General features: G+C 43.0%; 1 protein-coding gene across 1 annotated transcript in view; it reads left to right on the top strand.

The window, feature by feature from the left end:
• Window positions 1-19,995, top strand: part of LOC131204467 (free fatty acid receptor 3-like) — a 31,725-nt gene extending 11,730 nt beyond the window's left edge. The window contains exon 2 of the mRNA XM_058195808.1: window positions 17,130-19,995. Coding sequence (XP_058051791.1) covers window positions 17,147-18,118 — 972 coding nt within the window. The 5' untranslated portion in view covers window positions 17,130-17,146 and the 3' untranslated portion in view covers window positions 18,119-19,995. The remainder of the gene's footprint in view (window positions 1-17,129) is intronic.
• The last annotated feature ends 193 nt before the right edge of the window (window positions 19,996-20,188 follow it).

Genomic DNA, 20,188 nt, shown 5'->3' on the forward strand with positions numbered 1-20,188 from the left:
TTTTTTGTCCCCAGTCTGCACAAAGCCCACTTAATGGGAGCCTCCATCCCGAGATGGAGAGATGCTCCATCCTTCTCACTGTTGCAGGCTGAGAGGAAGATGATGCCCAAAGGGTGACTATAAAGAGGACCCGCCAAATTCTTGTAGCTGACTTGAGGAAGGAAACTATAGGAAAACATTGGAAACATTGGAAAACTGGACCAAAAGCCATGCAAAAAAACGAAGTTTGTGAAACAGGCTTCACCTTGTAGCTTGTTGCACTGTCAACTCTGCTTGGTTAAAGAGGAATAGGTCTGCAGAGTTTACCGGTCAGTCCCACCCAGACCATTGGTTAGGTCAGGGGTCTGCAAACTTGGTTCTTTTAAGACTTGTGGACTTTAACTCCCAGAGTTCCTCAGCCAGCAAAGCTGGCTGAGGAACTCTGGGAGTTGAAGTCCACAAGTCTTAAAAGAACCAAGTTTGCAGACCCCTGGGTTAGGTTGTGGTTCTACATGCTGGTTTAAGACCATAATCAAACTCAATATCTCATGCAAACTCAGGCACTTGGCATTTGGTTCAGTGACTTGTGTGAACTCAGAAAATGGATGTCCTTGGCATCCAGGTTACAACCATTTGTCTTGTCTTGCCCCCGGTGATAACATTCAGAGCCCTGGCTGGTTGATTTCTCAGCATGCAACCAGAACGCAATTAGCTTCAAAGAGCCTCTAAATAGGCCATTAATTTTTCTCTCACACAGTTAGCATATCATTCCAGTCATTTTCCAAGAATTAGAAAATAACCAGTGAAGGAAGAGGAAGTTTCTATGTCAAGGCATGCACATTCTTTCCTTTATAAAGGCTCCGTCCTCTGAAATTGCAACTAAATGTCGTGTTATTATTTTTAATACATCTGTAAAAATTGTTTCTTCTCCTTCTCCCTCCTCCTCCATATTGTTGTGACCCAGGCCCAAGTAGGTAGTAGTAAACTCAGTCAGTTCAAAAACAAACAAACTTTATTAGAACAGCTGAGAATTAACTCATTCTCAGCGTAGTCCAAACTAAATCAAAGCAAATTCTTCATAACACAATTTTTCAGTCTTATCACCAACCTTGGTCTAATCAGGCAAACTGCCAAAGGCTTTTCTTGGCAAAAGTTTAAAAGCAGAAGACGCTGACAAGAAATAAATGCAGCAGGACAAGGCTATCAACCTTGTTTTCCGGCAAAGAGCCCAAACACTGTTGCTGGTTTTTTAAGCCTTATGGGAGGGGCCAATCATCTCTTGGCCCTACTCCCGAGTCATCCTCTTTGCTTTAGCTGCTCTTGCCTTCTGGCAGCTCTTCTCATGCGTGCATTAGGAACAGGCTCCTCCTGTTCCTCTGCCTCACTACTGTCAGCCTCCAGAGGGTCCAGAGTCCGCACATCACTCCCAGATAGTCCTGGCCCCACCTCTGCCTCTGAAGCAGAGCCCTCATCTGGGCCTTCCCCAGCCTCCAAGACTGGCCCATGTTCTTCCTCAGCCTCATCGCCGTCTGACTCTGTTGCCAGTTCTGCAGGCTGCTGGCGAACCACAACACATATAAAGCATACGTGGATGTTGCGTTAATGGTGCTCTGCTATATTATGAGGGGAATACTTTCATCCCCTGAGTAACCCTGTGTCAAAATTCAAAGTCTCAATTTATTCTATGAAAGGTTTGTTTATTTCTTGGAATAAAATACACTTATTTCCAAATTGGGACGTTTAGTCACATACAACTTACCTTTTACGAAACCTTAGTTGGTACAATCCAGGCCAGACCATTTTACCGTAGGTGAGATGTTTAGCTGGGAGCTCTCACCACAGTAAGGAGGAATATGCTGTACTTATTACTGAAAGAGAATTTTTAAAAAAATAACATAACCACTCCCTAGCATCTTAATGAGATACAGTTTTGATAAAATTCTGATATTTAAGGCTGTTCCAACCTAGGTTTCCCCATCAGCACGAAGCTGAGTCCTCATCCTGATAAACCCCTTTTATTTAATTTACAGTGAATTCCTCTCCAGCAAAGTCTTTCCTCTCCCACAGTCTTTCAAGATAGTTCACAATTACCGACCTTTATCAGGCTTGGAGAGTGGCCAGGTCGATATCTTTCAGATGCCACAATACTTGGCAAGAATGCAGTAATGAACTAATTGTCTCAATTCCCCTTTCGCTCCTCTTTTATTCCCTCTGGGGGGGGGGCATTCATTGTCCACTTGTAGCCTTACTCCCAAGTCGACCCTTCTTCTTTAGCTGTTCCCTCCGTCTGGCAAGCTCCGCATGCGTACACTGGGAACAGGCTCCAGCTGTTTGTCTGCCTCATTGATGTCTGACTCCAAAGGCAGCTGATACCTGTCATATGGCCCTGGCCCCACTCTGCCTCCGATGCAGAGCACTCATCAGAGCCTTCCTCAGTCTCCAGGACTGGCCCATGTTCCTCCCCAACCTCCTCACTATCCAAATCTGTGCCAATTCCTCTGGTCACTGGTGGGCCACAAAGGCTGCCAAGCCAGGAAATCCCATCTAGGTACTAATCATTTCCCACTCTAGATCTTTGCTTCAGAAAGTTCAGACAGTATTCAGTTGTACATCTGGAACCAAATGTCCTTATCCTGCTTGCAGATGATGGAGATGTTGTCCAATATGCCTTGAGAGCATCAGGCTGAATTACTGCATCCATCCCAGGATATGCTGTGCCATTTCTGAAGTGAATCAGTTCCACCACGCACCAGCACCCTCCAGAAATACATTATTCACTTTATCAGAGACCAAAGCAATAGAATTAGATCCAAAGCAATTTCCTCTCCTGAGCTATTGAGAACAGAGGTCAACTGCCCTTGCTAGCAGCCGTTTGCCATTTGATTAGTCTAATAACATCATTGACATCAGTGGGATGCGTGGCCTTCTGTAATCCATCTCGGAAGGATCATAATAAGCTCTGTCCAAGGAAATGATGTGTCCAGATAGCAAATATTATTGTATAGCCAGACACCTCTATGACGGTCACCAGGTTTTTCTGATCTCAGACATCAGGAATAGAATAGAATAGAATTTTTATTGGCCAAGTGTGATTGGGCACACAAGGAATTTGTCTTGGTGCATATGCTCTCAGTGTACATAAAAGAAACGGTACGTTCATCAAGGCTCCAGATAGCTACAATATCATGTGCAAACGAAGGAAAGGTAGGAAACAGTTTACCGTTTTATAACAAGGATAGTACAGGATGCTCTCACATCTGTGCTCCGATGCCTAATTTTCGCTTCCTGCCTCTGATAACTAGGAGCTTGAGCTGTTGAAGCTTCTTTTCTGGAGCTGATGGTAATTTCATGGAGTAGAAGTGTAGTGTGTTAATTAATTGCTACCTTTCTGTTCAGTCCCAAGTATTCTGTCTTCATTCGTCATTACAGTTGTTTAATCAACTAAAATATTATGCAAATGGAGAATGCCGCTTTCAAGGTTCCAAGGAATACATCCGTAGCAAGCAGGTTCCTCAAAGAACAGGTTTATTGGACATATCATATTGGCATCGATTGATGAAAACCGACGCTAAAGGTTCCCGCAGTTCTCACCTAATTAAAAGTAAAAGTTTTCCCCTCTTTCCCAAACAATCAGTCACATGGACCAATGAAGCTGCTGTCTGGTTGTTCGGAAACTTCACTCCTTCTCTTTTCATCCACCTGTGGGAATGCCCTTGGTTCTCAGGGAAAACTGTTTTGTTTTGGCTACAAAATCCCAACTATCTCTATTCCCCCCTCCCTATCCTTCAGCACCATTGTGGCAACAATGAAGCCTCCAAGGTGGCCTCAGTCAGGCTAGCTTCAGAGCTAATAGCCCTTCTCTGCTTGATATTATGGTGGGGTTCCTCTGCAAAGTTACAGTAGTGGCCAAAATTGTGGAATCCTTTTGGGGAAAGTGTATTTTTTGAGGTTTGATGGCTAATAACACCACTTTTTTTTTTTTTTTTTGGAGTTTCAAGATAATCATATTCCACTGCTGGAATGGACTGGGAATAGCCCAGACCTTAACCCAATTGAAAATCTATGGAGCCGACTAAGGAAACTTGTAAGTCAGAAGCGACCCAACAATAAAACCCAGTTAATAGAAGCCATCCTTCAATCTTGGTTTCACATTATAACAGCTGCAGAACTCAAAGACTTGGTTCACTCCATGGGAAGACATTATAAGGCCGTAATTCATGCTAAAGGTTACCCAACTAAGTATTAACTGACATGGTGATAATTTTTGTATATCTCGTTTTTTCTATGGTGATCATTTTTGTATATCTCATTTTTTTTCTCTGGTGATCATTTTTGTATAGCTCGTTTTTTCTAGGTGTTTCACTTTTCCTCTTTGTACTGTAATTACTATTCTAATAGCAAATACTTCATAAAAGTTATTGCATTACATTCTTGATTAAATTATCTTTCCATTGATATATAATTTTATGGTACTACTAAAAAAAAAGTGGTGTTATTAGCTAATTTTAAAAAATACACTTTTCCCAAAAGGTTTCCACAATTTTGGTCACTACTGTATAGGAGGAAATCAATTACCTTCCTTACTGGTTCGGAAGTGCATGTAACATGCATGCGCCATGCGCGCACAGACCCTCTGCGCATGCATAAAACTTTTTGCGCATGTACAGAGGGTAAAAAACACATTAAAGTTAAAACCAGGAAGTAACGATGACTGGGCGGGCGGGCGGAGCCTCACGCCACTACTGGTTTTCCAAACCAGTGGTCACCAATTGGTGGTCCGTGGACCACTGGTGGTCCGCGAAAAATTTTTGGTGGTCCCCAGAAAAATTATTTGCATTTTTTATATTGCACTAAATCAGGGGTCCTCAAACTATGCCCCCTAGACCGGATACGTGCAATGAATGTTTGTGTTGCTGCAGAGAGTCTCCCCCTTTGGGGTCTTTTTGTGTAGGTTGGAGGGGAGCAGAAATTCTGGCTTGGGGTCTGCTTCAGCCTCCTGGTGTGGGGCTTTGGGAGAAGGCTGGAGGGAAGTGCTGGTGGTAGTGAAGAGCCAGAGGACCTTATTCCAGTGGGACTGCATCATGGCCTGGAACTGGCTTACCATCTCAGCCCGCTGAGCCTCCAGGCGCCGGTACCTGGCCTTGTACTCCTGCTGGTCTTCCCTCTGACTGGAAAGCCTATGTTCCTAGTCCTCAGTGAGGTGCTTCTGCTGAGCCTCCTTCTCGGTCGGATCCAATTTGAACTGAGCCAGCTGTTTTGCCAACTCTTTCTCATGGTGGCTGCTTAGCTCCGACAACTGCTTCCTGTTGGGGCCCTAAGGAGCCCGGGCAGGGAGGGGAGGAGTGAGTAGGAGGGGAGGGGCAAGTAGAGCCTCGACGTGAGTGACATCAAGTTAGTCATGCTTACCAGTCACATGATCACCTAGCCATACCCACCCAGCCGGTCATTAAGCAAATCATATTAGTGGTCCACGAGATTTAAAATTATGAATTTAGTGGTCCCTGAGGTCAAAAAGTTGGGGGCTCCTGCTCCAAACCACCTGCCATGATTACTACTACTGGATTGGCCGAACCGGTCTGAACCGGGAGCATTTCACCCCTGGAGGAAATGTGACATTTTAGCTTAGTGCCTAATTTAGAAATCTGGTAGACTCGTTCTCCTGGATGGCTTGGCTGTTCCATTAACGGACACTCATGAGATGTTTAGTGAACTATGGCAATGATTTTCATTAATCCATCTGGTGATTTGAACAAAGACAGATGTTGATTCAGAGTAAGAATAATAGAGAAACAGCAGAGGGAATAACTGGTTATGCCAGGCACAAAACATTCCCTTAACATTCTTTAAATAGATTCCATGCAGCAAGTCTCAAAGCAAGTTTTGTGTTCTTTCTAAACTTTAGGAATGGACATCAGAACACTTCTGAAATTGTACAGGTCATCCCTGACTTACAACAGTTCATTTAATGACTGATGGACAGCGACCCTAAAAAAAGTGACTTATGGCTGTTTTTCACATTTAAGACCTTTGCAGCATCCCCAAAGACTAAAGTGACCAGATTTCAGCGATGGCAAAGCGGGACACCTTTGATGGGGGGGGGGAGGGGCGGCTGCGCATGCACGCTGAGTCTCGCCACCTGGCTGAAGGAGGAGGAGCGGCTGCTGCTTCTCGGCTCTTCCAGGCAGGCTCGGCTCTCCTCTCGGCTCTTCCAGGCAGGCTCGGCTCTCCTCGGCTCTCCTCTCGGCTCTTCCAGGCAGCGGGCGATCTCGCGCCCCCTTCTCCGCCACTCCCCCTTCTCCACTTCCTCCTCCTCCTCTTGCATTGCCGCCTCCCATTTTCAGAATGGGAGTGAAAAAAAAATCGGGACTTTTTTGAAATGCCGCGGGATGTGAGACAAATTATTAAAAAGCGGGACTGTCCCGCCAAAAGCAGGACGTCTGGCCACTATACCAAAGACACGTGATCAAAATTTGGATGCTTGGCAAGTGGTTCATATTTATGACAGTTGCAGTGTCCCAGGGTCATGGGATCCAACCTTTGGTCAATCTTCTGACAAACAAAGTCAATGGGGAAGCCAGAGTCACAACTTAACAACTGTGGCAAGAAAGATTGTTAAATGGGATAAAATTCACTGAAACGAATGCTTCACGTAGCAACCAAAAATGCTGGGCTGAAGTGTGGTCGTAAGTCGAGGACTACCTATATTGTTTAGTTGGAAATTAATGTGTAATAGTTTGTACTAACTGTGGGTGATGAGTTCAGTTTAATTTCAATAGCATCCAAATTTCTTCTGTCCTGACCTTATCTATGTGGATGATCCATTATTATTATTATTTTTTGAGAAGAGCACAAAGTGTGCTATTCAAATGCCAAATGCCAATACCGGTAATCAAACATTTGGCAAACATTTGCATTTTGGTAATTTGTTTCCTTGCCACTGCCCCGTTCTGGAAGAAAAAGAACATGTTATGCAGAAACGCATGATATAAAAGCATAAAATGGTAATTGGGCTAGCAACTATATGACAATTCTAAATAGGCTCCCTTAAATATTCTATTCTATTCTATTCTATTCTATTCTATTCTATTCTATTCTATTCTATTCTATTCTATTCTATTCTATTCTATTCTATTCTATTCTATTCTATTCTATTCTACAAATGTACTTATTAAATTTGGTACATATACTTGCCTTCATGGTTGCAATGCACGTTTAACAACTTTATTTATGAAGGAAGAGAATAGATTAACTTCTGACATGACAAATATGAATTTATTCCAGATCAAAAGGCAATACCTCTAAAAAAAAATCGACTTCTCAGAGAAAAAATTCCATGAATTTTTGAATTCCCAGATATGGGCCAAAACCCTTATTGCAAATTGCAATTTCCCCCTTCTGTCTGCTCCCATATATTGTGGCTGGGAGAAAATTGAGCAGCTGTTTGCAAAGCTAAGCATTAGGCATTAGTGACAGGTATTGTGACCCAGGCCCAAGTAAGGTAGTAGAAAACTCAATCAGTGTAAAAAAACCAAACTTTATTAGAACAGCTGAGAATTACTTCATTCTCAGCATAGTCCAACTAAATAAAAGCAAATTCCTCCCAACACAATTCCTCAGTCCTATCACCAACCTTGGTCCAATTAGGCAAACTGCCAAAGGCCTTTCTTGGCAAAAGTTCAGAAGATACAGATATGAAACAAATGCAACAAGACAAAGCTATCAATGTTGTTTTCTGGCAAAGAGCCCAAATGCCGTTGCTGGTCTTTTAAGCCTTATGGGAGGAGCCAATCATCTCTTGGCCCTACTCCCGAGTCGTCCTCTTTGCTTTAGCTGCTCTTTCCTTCTGGCAGCTCTTCTCATGCGTGCATTAGGAACAGGCTCCTCCTGTTTCTCTGCCTCACTACTGTCAGCCTCTGGAGGCTCTGGAATCCGTACATCATTCCCCGATGGCCCTGGCCCCCATCTCTGCCTCCGATGCAGAGCCCTCATCCGGGCCTTCCCCAGCCTCCAGGACTGCCCATGCTCTTCCTCAGCCTCATCGCTGTCTGACTCCATTGCCAGCTCCACAGGCTGCAGGCGAACCACAACAACAGGTCTCAAAACAACACACATCCAGTCATTTCATTAGCTGCATTTGATAACATGTGATAATCCCTATGAGGTTATACTGCTCTTTGCTAGGCAATTATTAAGAGAGTTTGCCCGATAACCTGTATCAAGAGATAAGTCATTCCTTTCTTGGACTAGTAACCTAGGTGCAACTCTTCTGGCCCTGATCCAAGCCCCAGAGGTGACATTTGAGGGAATTTTACATGGCAGTAGCAAAGAGGCATAGGATTTTAATAAACTCCTGATATTTAAAGGAGATAATTTTTTTAAAAAAAGCAAAGATTAACAGAAGCAAGGGTGGTGGGTGCTGGAAAATAAAGAAGAAGAAGAAAATCAGTGGCTTGCATTTTCAGTACAATCTGTAATCAAAATACCCTGTCACTTATGACTGAATTTGGACATAAAAACATGAGCCATGGTGGTGCAGTGGTTAGAATGCAGTATTGCAGACTAACTCTGCTCACTGCCTTGAGTTCGATCCTGACCAGTTCAAGGTAGACTCAGCCTTCCATGCTTTTGAGGTTGATAAAATGACGACTCAGATTGTTGAGGGCAATATGCTGACTCTATCAACTGTTTAGAGAGTGCTGTAAAGTACTGCAAAGCAGTATATAAGTTTAAGTGCTGTTGCTATAAAAATGGTTTATGTCATTCACTGTACTTATTAAATTTATATGCTGCCCATCTCACTATCCAAAGTGAACGTGGGCAGCTTTTTACTCTCCTAAAAGCTATGTGAACATAGCATTCTAACCACTGCGTGGTGGCACAGTGGTTAGAAAGAAATATTGCAGGTTACTTCTGCTGACTGCCAGCTGCCTGCAATTTGGCAGTTCGAATCTCACCAGGCTCAAGGTTGAGTCAGCCTTCCATCCTTCCAAGGTAGGTAAAATGAGGACCCAGATTGTTGGGGGCAATAGGCTTCACTCTGTAAACCACTTAGAGAGGGTTATAAAAGCACTGTGAAGCGGTACATAAGTCTAAGCGCAATTGCTATTAGATGAAAATGTAAATTCTACGCCCATTCATCTGGGAATCAGTCTTACTACGACTTACGCTTGAGTCGTTATGGAGAGTTGTTGTACGAACGTGTGGCCTGCTCATAAAAAGAAGAGCCGGTCACACATTCTCTAGTCTAGGCTTTGTATGGGGTTGTGTGTCTGGTGCCAAAGTACACACCTGGCTTATTGTTATCACAAGCAAAGCTATAATTCTGGAATCCTTGGGAGGCGGCTTGTTTTAAGTTGTCTCTAAAACGGGGGAGTCGGGGTCAAACTCGATTTCATTGAGGGTTGTGTTTGACCTCAGGGGGCCAGGGGGCCGTGGCCAGGATGGGCGTGGCCAGCTCAACATCACTCCTGTTGAGGGTGCCTGGGGTGGCCCGAGCGCTCTGCCAGTGAAAACAGGATCCTGAGCTCTTTTTCGGCTGCAACGGCCTCATGCAACCCTCTGCTACAGAAAAGGGAGCTCGGGAGGGCCGCCTTCAGCCCTCCTGAGCTCCGTTTTCATTGGCAGAGCCCCATGGGCCAGTCCTTTGCTGGCAGAGGCCCTGAGGGTCAGATCCAGTTGTGGGATTCACATAGTTTAACAACCGGTTCTCTGCCCTAATGATTTCTTCCAACAACCAGTTTGCCAAACTGCTCAGAAAGTTAACAACCGGTTCTCCCGAAGTGGTGCGAACTGGCTGAATCCCACCACTGGCTAGATCTAAGAACTCTGTGGGCCGGATCCAGCCCCTGGGCCTTGAGTTTGATACCCCTGCTCTAAAATGATCTACAGAGGAGAACACCTATTATAGAAATGAGATGTCTAATTTAGGAGAGGCGGATTCGTAGATGTAGTTCTTTTCCACTCATTTAGAAGCAGCAATTGCAAACTTCCTCCCTGTTATCACAATGCAAATAGATAAAGACAAGGAGAAATAACACAAGCAAATCAGCAGGATACTGGGCTTCTATTCCCAAAGCAAACAATTGTGTGATGAACAGTTTTTCTATGCTCTGAAAGACTTCTTGCCAAGTGATATTCTGTTATGGCAAATCGTTCTTTGTTCCCTTGGCTTGGTCTCAGATTCCCCTCCTTTTGCTTAAGGAATATAAGATCAGGCAGAAATGTTGGAGAATGAGCAGCTTCCCTGCCCATTTTCCCCACCCTCTTGACTGGTATATTTTCTCTCCAGTGTCATCAAATACTTGACTAGAACTGCAGGCATAGATTGGTAGTATGAGTCACTCTGATTCAGCAGTTCTACTACAATAGCGGCCAAAATTGTGGAAAACATTTTGGGAGAAGTGTATTTTCTAAAACTAGCTAATAGCCCCACCTTTTTTGGAATAGTACCATAAAATTCTATATCAAAGGAAAGATAATTTAATCAAGAATGTAACGCAATAACTTTTATGAAGGATTTGCTATTAGAGTAGTAGCAAATAGTAGTCGCCTGGACTACTGCAATGCTCACTACATGGGGCTTCCCTTGAGGAGCACCCGGAGGATCCAGTTGGTCCAGAATGCAGCTGCGCAGGTGATAGAGGGAGCCACGAGTGGCTCTCATATAACACCTCTCCTGCGCAGGCTGCACTGGCTGCCTGTGGTCTTCCGGGTGCACCTCAAGGTGCTGGTTATCACCTTTAAAGCGCTCCATGGCATAGGATCCGGATATCTTCGGGACCGCCTTCTGTTACCATATGCCTCCCACCGACCGGTGCGCTCCCATAGAGAGGGTCTCCTCAGGGTGCCGTCAGCCAAACAATGTCGGCTGGCAACCCCCAGGGGGAGGGCCTTCTCTGTGGGGGCACCTACTCTCTGGAACGAGCTTCCCCCTGGACTCCGTCAACTTCCTGACCTCCGCACCTTTCGCCGCAAGCTGAAGACCTATTTATTCTTCCGAGCAGGACTGGCATAAAATGGGTTTTTAAATTGGATTTTAAATGGGGTTTTATATTATGTGTTTTATAATTTTAAATTATTAGCCACATAGAATAAGTTTTTTAATTGGGTTTTATTGTATTGTACTGTATTGTATTTTATCTGGCTGTTAACCGCCCTGAGTCCTTCGGGAGAAGGGCGGTATAAAAATTAAAATATTATTATTATCATTATCATTATCATCATTATTATTATTATTATTATTATTATTATTATTATTATTATTATTATTATTATTATTATTATTATTATTATAGCAGTTACAGTATAAAGGAGAAAAATGAAACACATAGAAAAAACGAGATATACAAAAATTATCACCATGTCAGTTAATCCTTAGTTGGATAACCTTTAGCATGAATTACAGCCTTACAAGATCTTCCCATGGAGTGAACCAAGTCTTTGAGTTCTGCAGCTGTTCTAATGTGAAACCAAGATTGCACAATTGCTTCTATTAACTGGGTTTTATTGCTAGGTCGCTTCTGTCTTACAAATTTCTTTAGTCGGCTCCATAGCTTTTCAATTGGGTTAAAGTCTGAGCTATTCCCAGGCCATTCCAGCAGTGGAATAGAAATATCTTGAAACTCCCCCCCCCCCCAAAAAAAGTGGTGTTATTAGCCATCAAACCACAAAAATACACTTTTCCTAAAAGGTTTCCACAATTTTGGCCACTACTGTAGGTGACCAGGTATGACCTTAGTCCTCTGTAGAAGGTGGTCCTATGTTTACATCTGAGCATCACATTTTAGCTGAAAAGCCAAGCTGCTGCCAATGTGATGGGCTCAAATTCCTGCTGTGTGGGAAGACCTAGACTTATATACCATTTCACCGTGCTTTACAGCCCTCTCTAAGCAGTTTACAGAGTCAGCCTATTGCCCCCAACAATCTGGGTCCTCATTTTACCCACCTCAGAAGGATGGAAGGGCGAGTCAACCTGGTGTGATTTGAACTGCCAAGTTGCAGGCAGTCGGCAGCCAGCAGCCAGCAGAAGTAGCCTGCACTACTGCATTTTAACCACTGCACCACTGTGGAATATAATTTCCAGTCAGGGTGCAAGGTGAAATGAGCTGGGTGGGTTTATGCCGACTTGGTGATGAGAGAATCAGCAGCTAAATTGCTTTGTCCAAACACATGGTTCTTTTACCTCATGCTTTGTAAACAATAATCATCTTGTCAAACTTTTCTGGAGGCTTTGCCAAAGTTGAAAAGACGGATGAAGATAATAAAACCTCTAAATGGAGCTTATTACCATGCCTGTGGGCAAAGGAAGAACAAACGGTGAAGAACAGGGTGCAATATTATAAATTCTCACCATCCCTTTGCAGACATCCTTTCTATTTTTTAGCAAGTCTGAGACACTCTATTTCTCCCTTTTAAATCTGGGTGACCTCGGGCCGTTCATTCTCTCTCTCTACCTTTGTGAAAATAGGGAAAGGGATTAATTTATCCTATGGCAGATTCCCATCCCATTTTGATAAAAAACACAAGAGGTAAAAATACAAACTATGAAATACAAAACCTAACATATTATAAACATACATTCTAGATTACAGATACACACACACACACACACACACACACACACACACACACACACACACATGTTTTCTGAAGTTTTCGCGGGTGTTTGTATGTAGGTCTTTGGTTATTCGGGTTTTCTCCCGTGTAGAAACACGAAGCTGAAGCCTGAAGATGACGAATGAGACTTTGTCGAAACGTCGCCAAGACACTTCCAATTTTACGCAGGAGAAAACCCGAATAACCAATATATATACACACACACACACACACACACACACACACACACACACACACACACACACACATATATATATATATATATATATATATATATATATATATATATATATATATGTGTGTGTGTGTGTGTGTGTGTTTTCTGACTACTCAGACTAATCTGAGCACAACCAAGCCCTCACCCAAACAGGACACACCCCCATCCAATCAGAGCACAAAAAAAACCCCATCCAATCAGAGCACAGCCAAGCTCCCACCCAATGAGTTCAAACCCCCACTAGCAGTTAAAAAGGAAGAAACAGCTGCAATCACACATTGCTCCCAGAAGCACAAAGCTGAAGCCTGAAGATGACGAATGAGACTTCGTCGAAATTTCGCCAAGACACTTCCAATTTTACGCGGGAGAAAACCGGAATAACCAAAGACCTACATATATATATATATATGTGTGTGTGTGTGTGTGTGTTTTCGTAGATTTTCATAGGTATAGGTATGTAGATCTTGGCATATTCGGGTCTTTTCCCGTGTAAGGTTGACAGTATCTTGGCGACGTTTCGACGAGGTCTCACTAATCATCTTCAGGCTGGTGCTTTTGGCTTCGTGCTTCTGTGAGCAAAGTGCAGTCGGAGCTGCTGTCTCTCTGGTGGGGAGGTGGGGAGTAAAAAACATACAGAATAATAACTACAGATTGTATACATAATAGCACATATAAGGTGAATGTACATTGGTACAGGAGTGTTGCAAAGATGGCAATTTGCGATGTAAAATGAAGAAAATGGTTTAATAAAAACAATATTAAAAATACAAAGAACTGGAGGGGAATTTGAAGCAGCTCTCTATGTCCAGCTGTTATTTGGAGGAAGTAATCTATAACGTGAAAAAAAAAAGAGGTGGGGAGAGGGGAAATAATGGATAAATGCCTCCACCTTTTATCATTTAATTTTTTCTCCCTTCACTTGAAAGCTTCCCCATTTTTTCCCCCAAAATTACAGAGGAAATTCTGCTTGTTACGACTTATGAATATTGAGGTAGAGGCATATTTGTCACCCATTATAGGCTACAAACTGGACAATGGTGAGGTACATTAAATATAAAAACCAGCTGTATAAATAATATTTTAACCTCCCTGCTCCCACTCCAAAAAAAGCAGAAAGAGAAAGGTGGAAGTACCATATAAAGAAAAAGCAATTCAAGGGAGCCAAAACGCTACACAAGGTATAGAAAGGATGTATTTGGAAAGGCCAGAGAGGAGAGAAAACAGACTGAGTTTTGCAATTTTCCACGAGTCCACAATAGACCCTGGGAATTGAACAAACTGGTGTGGATATTTGTTCAAGGAATAAACATCGCCTTGTTTGCTCAGGCCAAAAACATCTCTGTAGAATTTGTGTGTTCTGCTATAATAGTACTGTAATGGAGATGATAATACAGTGGTGAAGATGATGATATAATCAGAGCACTCTCCAAGTTCCAGCCAATGTTCAAAGCTCTGTCAATCTTGCCTGTTTACCAAGAATCATTCAGAAAAGGTAGGTGGAAGGAGAGTAGCAGATTTGATGGATGAAAGGAGGAAGCAATGCTTCAGTTCATTCCCTGATCGGCTACAGTCTTCGGTTTAACCGGTGCTGTTGCACCCCCATGAGGATAAAGACATCCATGCAGTGCATTTAATTCAAACGTTTGCTAGAGTTGACAAATAACAAGAGCAGGTCTAAAAAGGAGAGGTCCCAGGTTAACCCATGCTCAAAGCGAATAGAAATAGAATAGAATAGAATAGAATAGAATAGAATAGAATAGAATAGAATAGAATAGAATAGAATAGAATAGAATACTTTTTATTGGCCGAGTGTGATTGGCCACACAAGGAATTTGTCTTTGGTGCATATGCACTCAGTGTACATAAAAAGACAAGATACATTCATAAAGAATCATAAGGTACAACACTTAATGACTGTCATAGGGTACAAATAAGCCATCAAATCATACTAGGAAACAATCAATATATATCATAAGGATACAAGCAACAAAGTTACAGTCATACAGTCATAAGTGGGAGGAGATGGGTGATAGGAACGATCAGAAGATTAATAGTAATAGTAATGCAGACTTAGTGAATAGTTTGACAGTGTTGAGGGAATTATTTATTTAGCAGAGTGATGGCATTCGGGGGAAAACTGTCCTTGTGTCTAGTTGTTCTGGTGTGCCCTTGGAGGCAGTAAACAAAGCAACATGAGGAAGAGGAGAGAAATACAGGGCTGAGAGCTGAACAGTATAGTCAGATGGTTCAAGATTGTGAACTAGTACAATCTGATAGGAATTAAACAGATAATAACAGAATAGTAGAGCTGGAGGTCTTCTACTCCAACCCCCTGCTCAAGTAGGAAATCCTACACCATTATAGACAAGTGGCTGTCCAGTCTCTTCCTAAAAGTACCATCCTCTTCAGGTAGAAGGCTTCTAGATCTTTATTTCCAAAGCTCCTTCTTGGAATCGGTGGTTGATCAACAACCATTGACTGGCCAGGAGAACTACCTGGGAGAAAGTATTTGCTCCAGATTGATTATTTCTAAGCCCATGATGGCGAACCTATGGCACGGGTGCCCAAAGTGGCACGTGAAACCATGTCACCCAGCATGCCTGACTTTGCCTGTTTGTCTTCTGGATTTCTGCACGCATGCGCGTGAGATGAACAGCTGTCCTCATGTGCGTGGCAGTGCCGAAAACCAGTGTGCACATGCATGCCAGCTAGCTGATTGTCGGGGACCGCATGCGCACCAGAACCCGGATGTTCGGCTTTTCCGGTGCCCTATCCCTTCACGTGTAGGGCAGTGCTGAAAACCAGCCTGCGCATGTGTACCAGCCAGCTGATCGTCGGGTGTGCATGCACATTAGAACCCAGAAGTTCGGCTTTTCCGGGGCACGGCCCTGACGAATGTGCACGCGATGTTTCCACCTCATCTTTTCGGCACTCAGTGCCAAAATGTTTCACCATTACTGTTCCTTTTTTTAAATTTAATTTTTTTTTATTTTTTACAACAAACAAACATTAAAACATCTTCAATCCAAATACAGTATTTTGGTGGGCAGATTATACATCTTTTGTGCAATTTCATCATATACATGTCATAAATTTATCTAATCTTATATTATGCCAATCTTATCTTGTTACATCATTCGTCCCATCAACTTAAATCAATTTGATTCAAAATTTTCCCTTATAATAACCTTTCTCAAATCTTTTTCACTGTATCTTCCCTTCTAACCATTGGTAAAATAGATCCCATATCTTATAATATTGTTTATCTTCCTGTTCTCTAATTTCAAATGTCAATTTACTCATTTCTGCACATTCCATTATTTTTTGAATGATTTCATCTTGCATAGGTTTCTCATTTTTCCAATTTTTAGCAAACACAATCCTAGCTGCTGTTACAACATTCACAATCAAATATCTCAATTCTCTGCTATATGTTTCAGGTATAATCCCCAGTAAAAAAAAAAAATTCTGGTTTTAAGTCTATATGTTTTTTAATCATTTTTTCCCTACCATGTGTGTATTTTAGTCCAATATCTTTTAGCTTCTACGCATGTCCACCACATATGGTAATATGAACCAGGTATCTGATGACACTTCCAGCATTTTTCGGATTTGTCTTAAACATTTTAGCAATTCTTGGCGGGCCACCACTACTGTTCTAAGCTTTTCCCTGTAGCAAAATATTTTACCTTTTTTTGTTGTTGTTGTTGTTTTTATTTTTTGGGGGGGCGGGGCAAAATTTTTATTTTCCATAATAATTCCCACAATTTGACCAGTGTACAATACAATCACTTATCCAACAATCAATCCTATACTCAAATTATACTCAATCAGGGCTGCTCGACCGCCACTCCCTCGATCAATCCTTTCTTCCCTTCTCATTCTTCTTCAACTTTCCCCACCATCCTTCTCCTCGCTTTCCTACTTCCCCACCTCTTTCCCACTTTCCACTACCATCCTTTCTAACCCTCTATCTTCTCCTTCTTCTCCTCCTCCTATCCTTTCTTCTCCCTCCCTTCTTTCCTACCTACCCACCTGCCTACCTACTTTCTTCCTTCTTTACTCCTCTTTCCTTACCCTTTCCCTTCGGGAGTGGTTACCGAGCGGTCCCGACTTTACACCATTCCAACTTGTTTAATTCTACCATTATTCCTGTACAATGGTATATTTTACCTTTTTGACAATGTCACGTCTTTCCATGTTTTCAAAAGAAAAGGTCTGCGAGGAATATATATACGGGAGCAAGGTTTCCCCCTCCCCTTTCTTCCTCTCTTGCTGGATCGATAGGATGCTCTGACGTCTTTCTTCTTCCCAACAGGTGGAAATCTTCCTAGCATGGCTTCCAGCACTGAAACCCGGAACACCTACATTACAGTTTACATGCTCACTGTTCTAATTGGTTTTCCCACCAACCTGTTGGCCCTGCACGCTTTCATCCAGAAGATTAGACTCAAGGCCACGCCCAACTGCATCCTTCTCCTCAACCTGACCATTTCTGATCTCTGCTTCCTGGTTTTCCTCCTCTTCAAGATGGCGGAGCAGATCGCCGGCCGTTGGGCTTTACCCACTTTTCTGTGCCCGCTCAGTGGCCTCGTCTACTTCAGCACCATTTATACTAGCACACTCTTCCTTACCGCGGTAAGCGTGGAGCGTTACCTGGGCGTAGCTTATCCCATCCATTACAAGCTGAAGCGTCATGCAGTCTACGCCCTAGTCGCCAGCCTCAGCATTTGGATCTGCTCTTTTGCCCACTGCAGCATTGTGTACATCACCGAGTTCAACCGGGACAACTATTCCCTTCCAAGTGGGCCCTCCAGTAATGTCTGCTATGACAATTTCACAGAGAAGCAACTCCAGGTCCTGCTCCCTGTTCGCCTGGAGCTCAGCATTGTGCTTTTTCTGGTACCGTTCCTGATCACCTGCTTCTGCTATTTTGGCTTTATAAGGATAGTGATCTCTTCACCACACATCTGCAGGAGCAAAAAGCAACGAGCGGTCGGGTTGGTGGCAGCCACTTTAGCTGTCTTCATCATCTGTTTTACGCCCTACAACGTCTCCCATGTGGTGGGTTACATTCAGTGGGAAAGTCCCGACTGGCGGATCAAAGTCTTGCTTCTCAGCACCTTCAATGCCTGCTTGGACCCCATCATCTTTTATTTTTCTTCTTCCGCCGTGAAGCGTTCATGCTGTAGCTTCTGGACCAGAATAAAACACCTTTGCATGTGGCCTCCTTTGCTCCATAAGCTCTTCAGCAGAGGGACTGAGAGAACAGGTTCTCAGGATCAGGTGTGTTCTTCCCGGCTATGACCTCCGGTTTCTTAGAAAATACTTAAATCTTTCTTTGTAGGTCAAGTGGACTGGCCAAAAATTGTTCTGGGAATTACTGACTTTTCCAGCCGGGCCTCCAGACTTGAAGCTTTTCACATTGTGAATGTTGGTTATCTGTAATTTCGGCAGCTTTGAGTTGAAGAATCTTAGCCAGACTTCTCATCTTTTCGTCCTTGAAACTTAGAAATAGTATTGCACAACCGCTGCCCCCATCCCCTAGACGGAATGAGAATGGATTTCATGAAAGCTGAAAAAGAAAACGGGGGAAAATACGTTGAGGACTTCAAATGTACATACTCAGGTACTCCAAGACTGATTGTGAAATGTGTTTTGGAGTTGTTCCATTTGAGTCTTCACGGCATACAAGACATTTTCCTTGCTTTCTTTCCATCTTCATCTAACTGGAGATACACATAATTTGCAAAAGATAATTTGCAATTTCAGCTATTGTTGTGATTCTCACAGCAATAGCCAGTGAATTGGGAATCCTGGGAAATGTAGAACCTGACGCCTGGATGTCAATACACCAGACAATACCATCATCTAGGAACTAGGGCTGGTCCTTATATGAGATGTCCTAAGTTGTTATATCTGGTAGATAATTTTTTTAAAAAACAAGAATGTAGTAGGAAGAATGTGAGGAAAAAACCATTTTTGAAATAAGCAGTATCTCATGAGGCTGTCATGTATGAATAAGATGTTGAATTATTTGCATTTATATTAACAGAGTTGCTTTTTTTTGTAAAAAAATCTGGATCAGAATAAGTAATATATTTTTGTGATTATTTAAGAAACTCTCTGAAGCAGGGGTCACCAACCTTTCAGACCTCAGGGACCACTAAATTCATAATTTTAAATCCCGCGGACCACTAATACGAATTTTAAAAAAAGATAAATAGCATTTAGTGCAATATAAAAAATGCAGATAATTTTTCTGCGGACCACCAAAATTTTCTCGTGGACCACCAGTGGTCCATGGACCACCAGTTGGTGACCACTGCTCTGAAGGGTTGTTGTTGTTTTGCACTTTGAAGGATCTCTCCTGGTTTTTCATTGGAAAAAAAAACACAAGGAAGAGCATATATTTAATAATGTAAGGGTTACTGGAAATAAATGGGAAATATTCTGTGAAACCCCCAAAATAGAGGCTGCCACTCAGTAAGAGCAGGATTCGTGCCATCGAAGCTTTGACCCAAATCCAGATTTGAATCCATAACCACATAGCACATTTTGTATCAGAAGGAGTGAAAGTTTTTCTTGGTGAAAATTCCCAAGGATATGGAATGCAGCTTTAACCCACAATGGGGTTGGGGGAAGATACTTCCCCAGGGGTGGGCTGCTGGGGGTTCGCAGGGATTCGAGAGAACCTCTAGCTAAGATTCTGTGCAGTTTGGAGAACCCCCAAATCTCACTCCTGACTTGCCCTGCCCACCCAGCCCCACCTCTCCCAGGAGTCTCCACGTGGCCTGTTTTGGATGCAGGTAAGTGCAGGGCACACAGGGAGGCTCAGGGAGGGCAAAAAACAGGCCTACCAGAGGTTCGGGCTTCCAGAGCGTGGGGAAGCCGTTTTCACCCTCCCAGAGGCTCGAGGAAAGCCTCCGGAGCCCAAAGAGGGCAAAAATGCCTCCCCACCATGGTGCAGGAGGCTGACTAGTGTTTCTCAACCTTGGCAATTTTAAGATGTTTAGATTTCAACTCCTACAATCCCTTGGGATTTCACCCTAGGGAATTCTGGTACAATACGGGTATAAAAAAGGAGGGTGTATCTTGCCTTGAGTTCTTTTCCCAATAAAGGCACACGTTTAGCCATATCCGCACCGAAACATTGTACAATGTGGTTTGAAGCACAGCTAATAAACGGGAGAATGTTTCCCCCACAAACCGACTTGGAGAACTATGACTTGTTTGGTTTTTCAAACTTTGTAAGGTGTAGGCCGTGCTGAGCACACACAAAAAAACACAAAAAGCAAAGAACCCCTGTGGAATACTGGAGGAAGATGGAAGTAGGAAACCTGAGGCCTGGAAATGCTTTTCACCCATGTCTCCAAG

Source organism: Ahaetulla prasina, chromosome 10, assembly GCF_028640845.1.
Source record: "Ahaetulla prasina isolate Xishuangbanna chromosome 10, ASM2864084v1, whole genome shotgun sequence".
NCBI classification, from domain to species: Eukaryota; Metazoa; Chordata; class Lepidosauria; order Squamata; family Colubridae; genus Ahaetulla; species Ahaetulla prasina.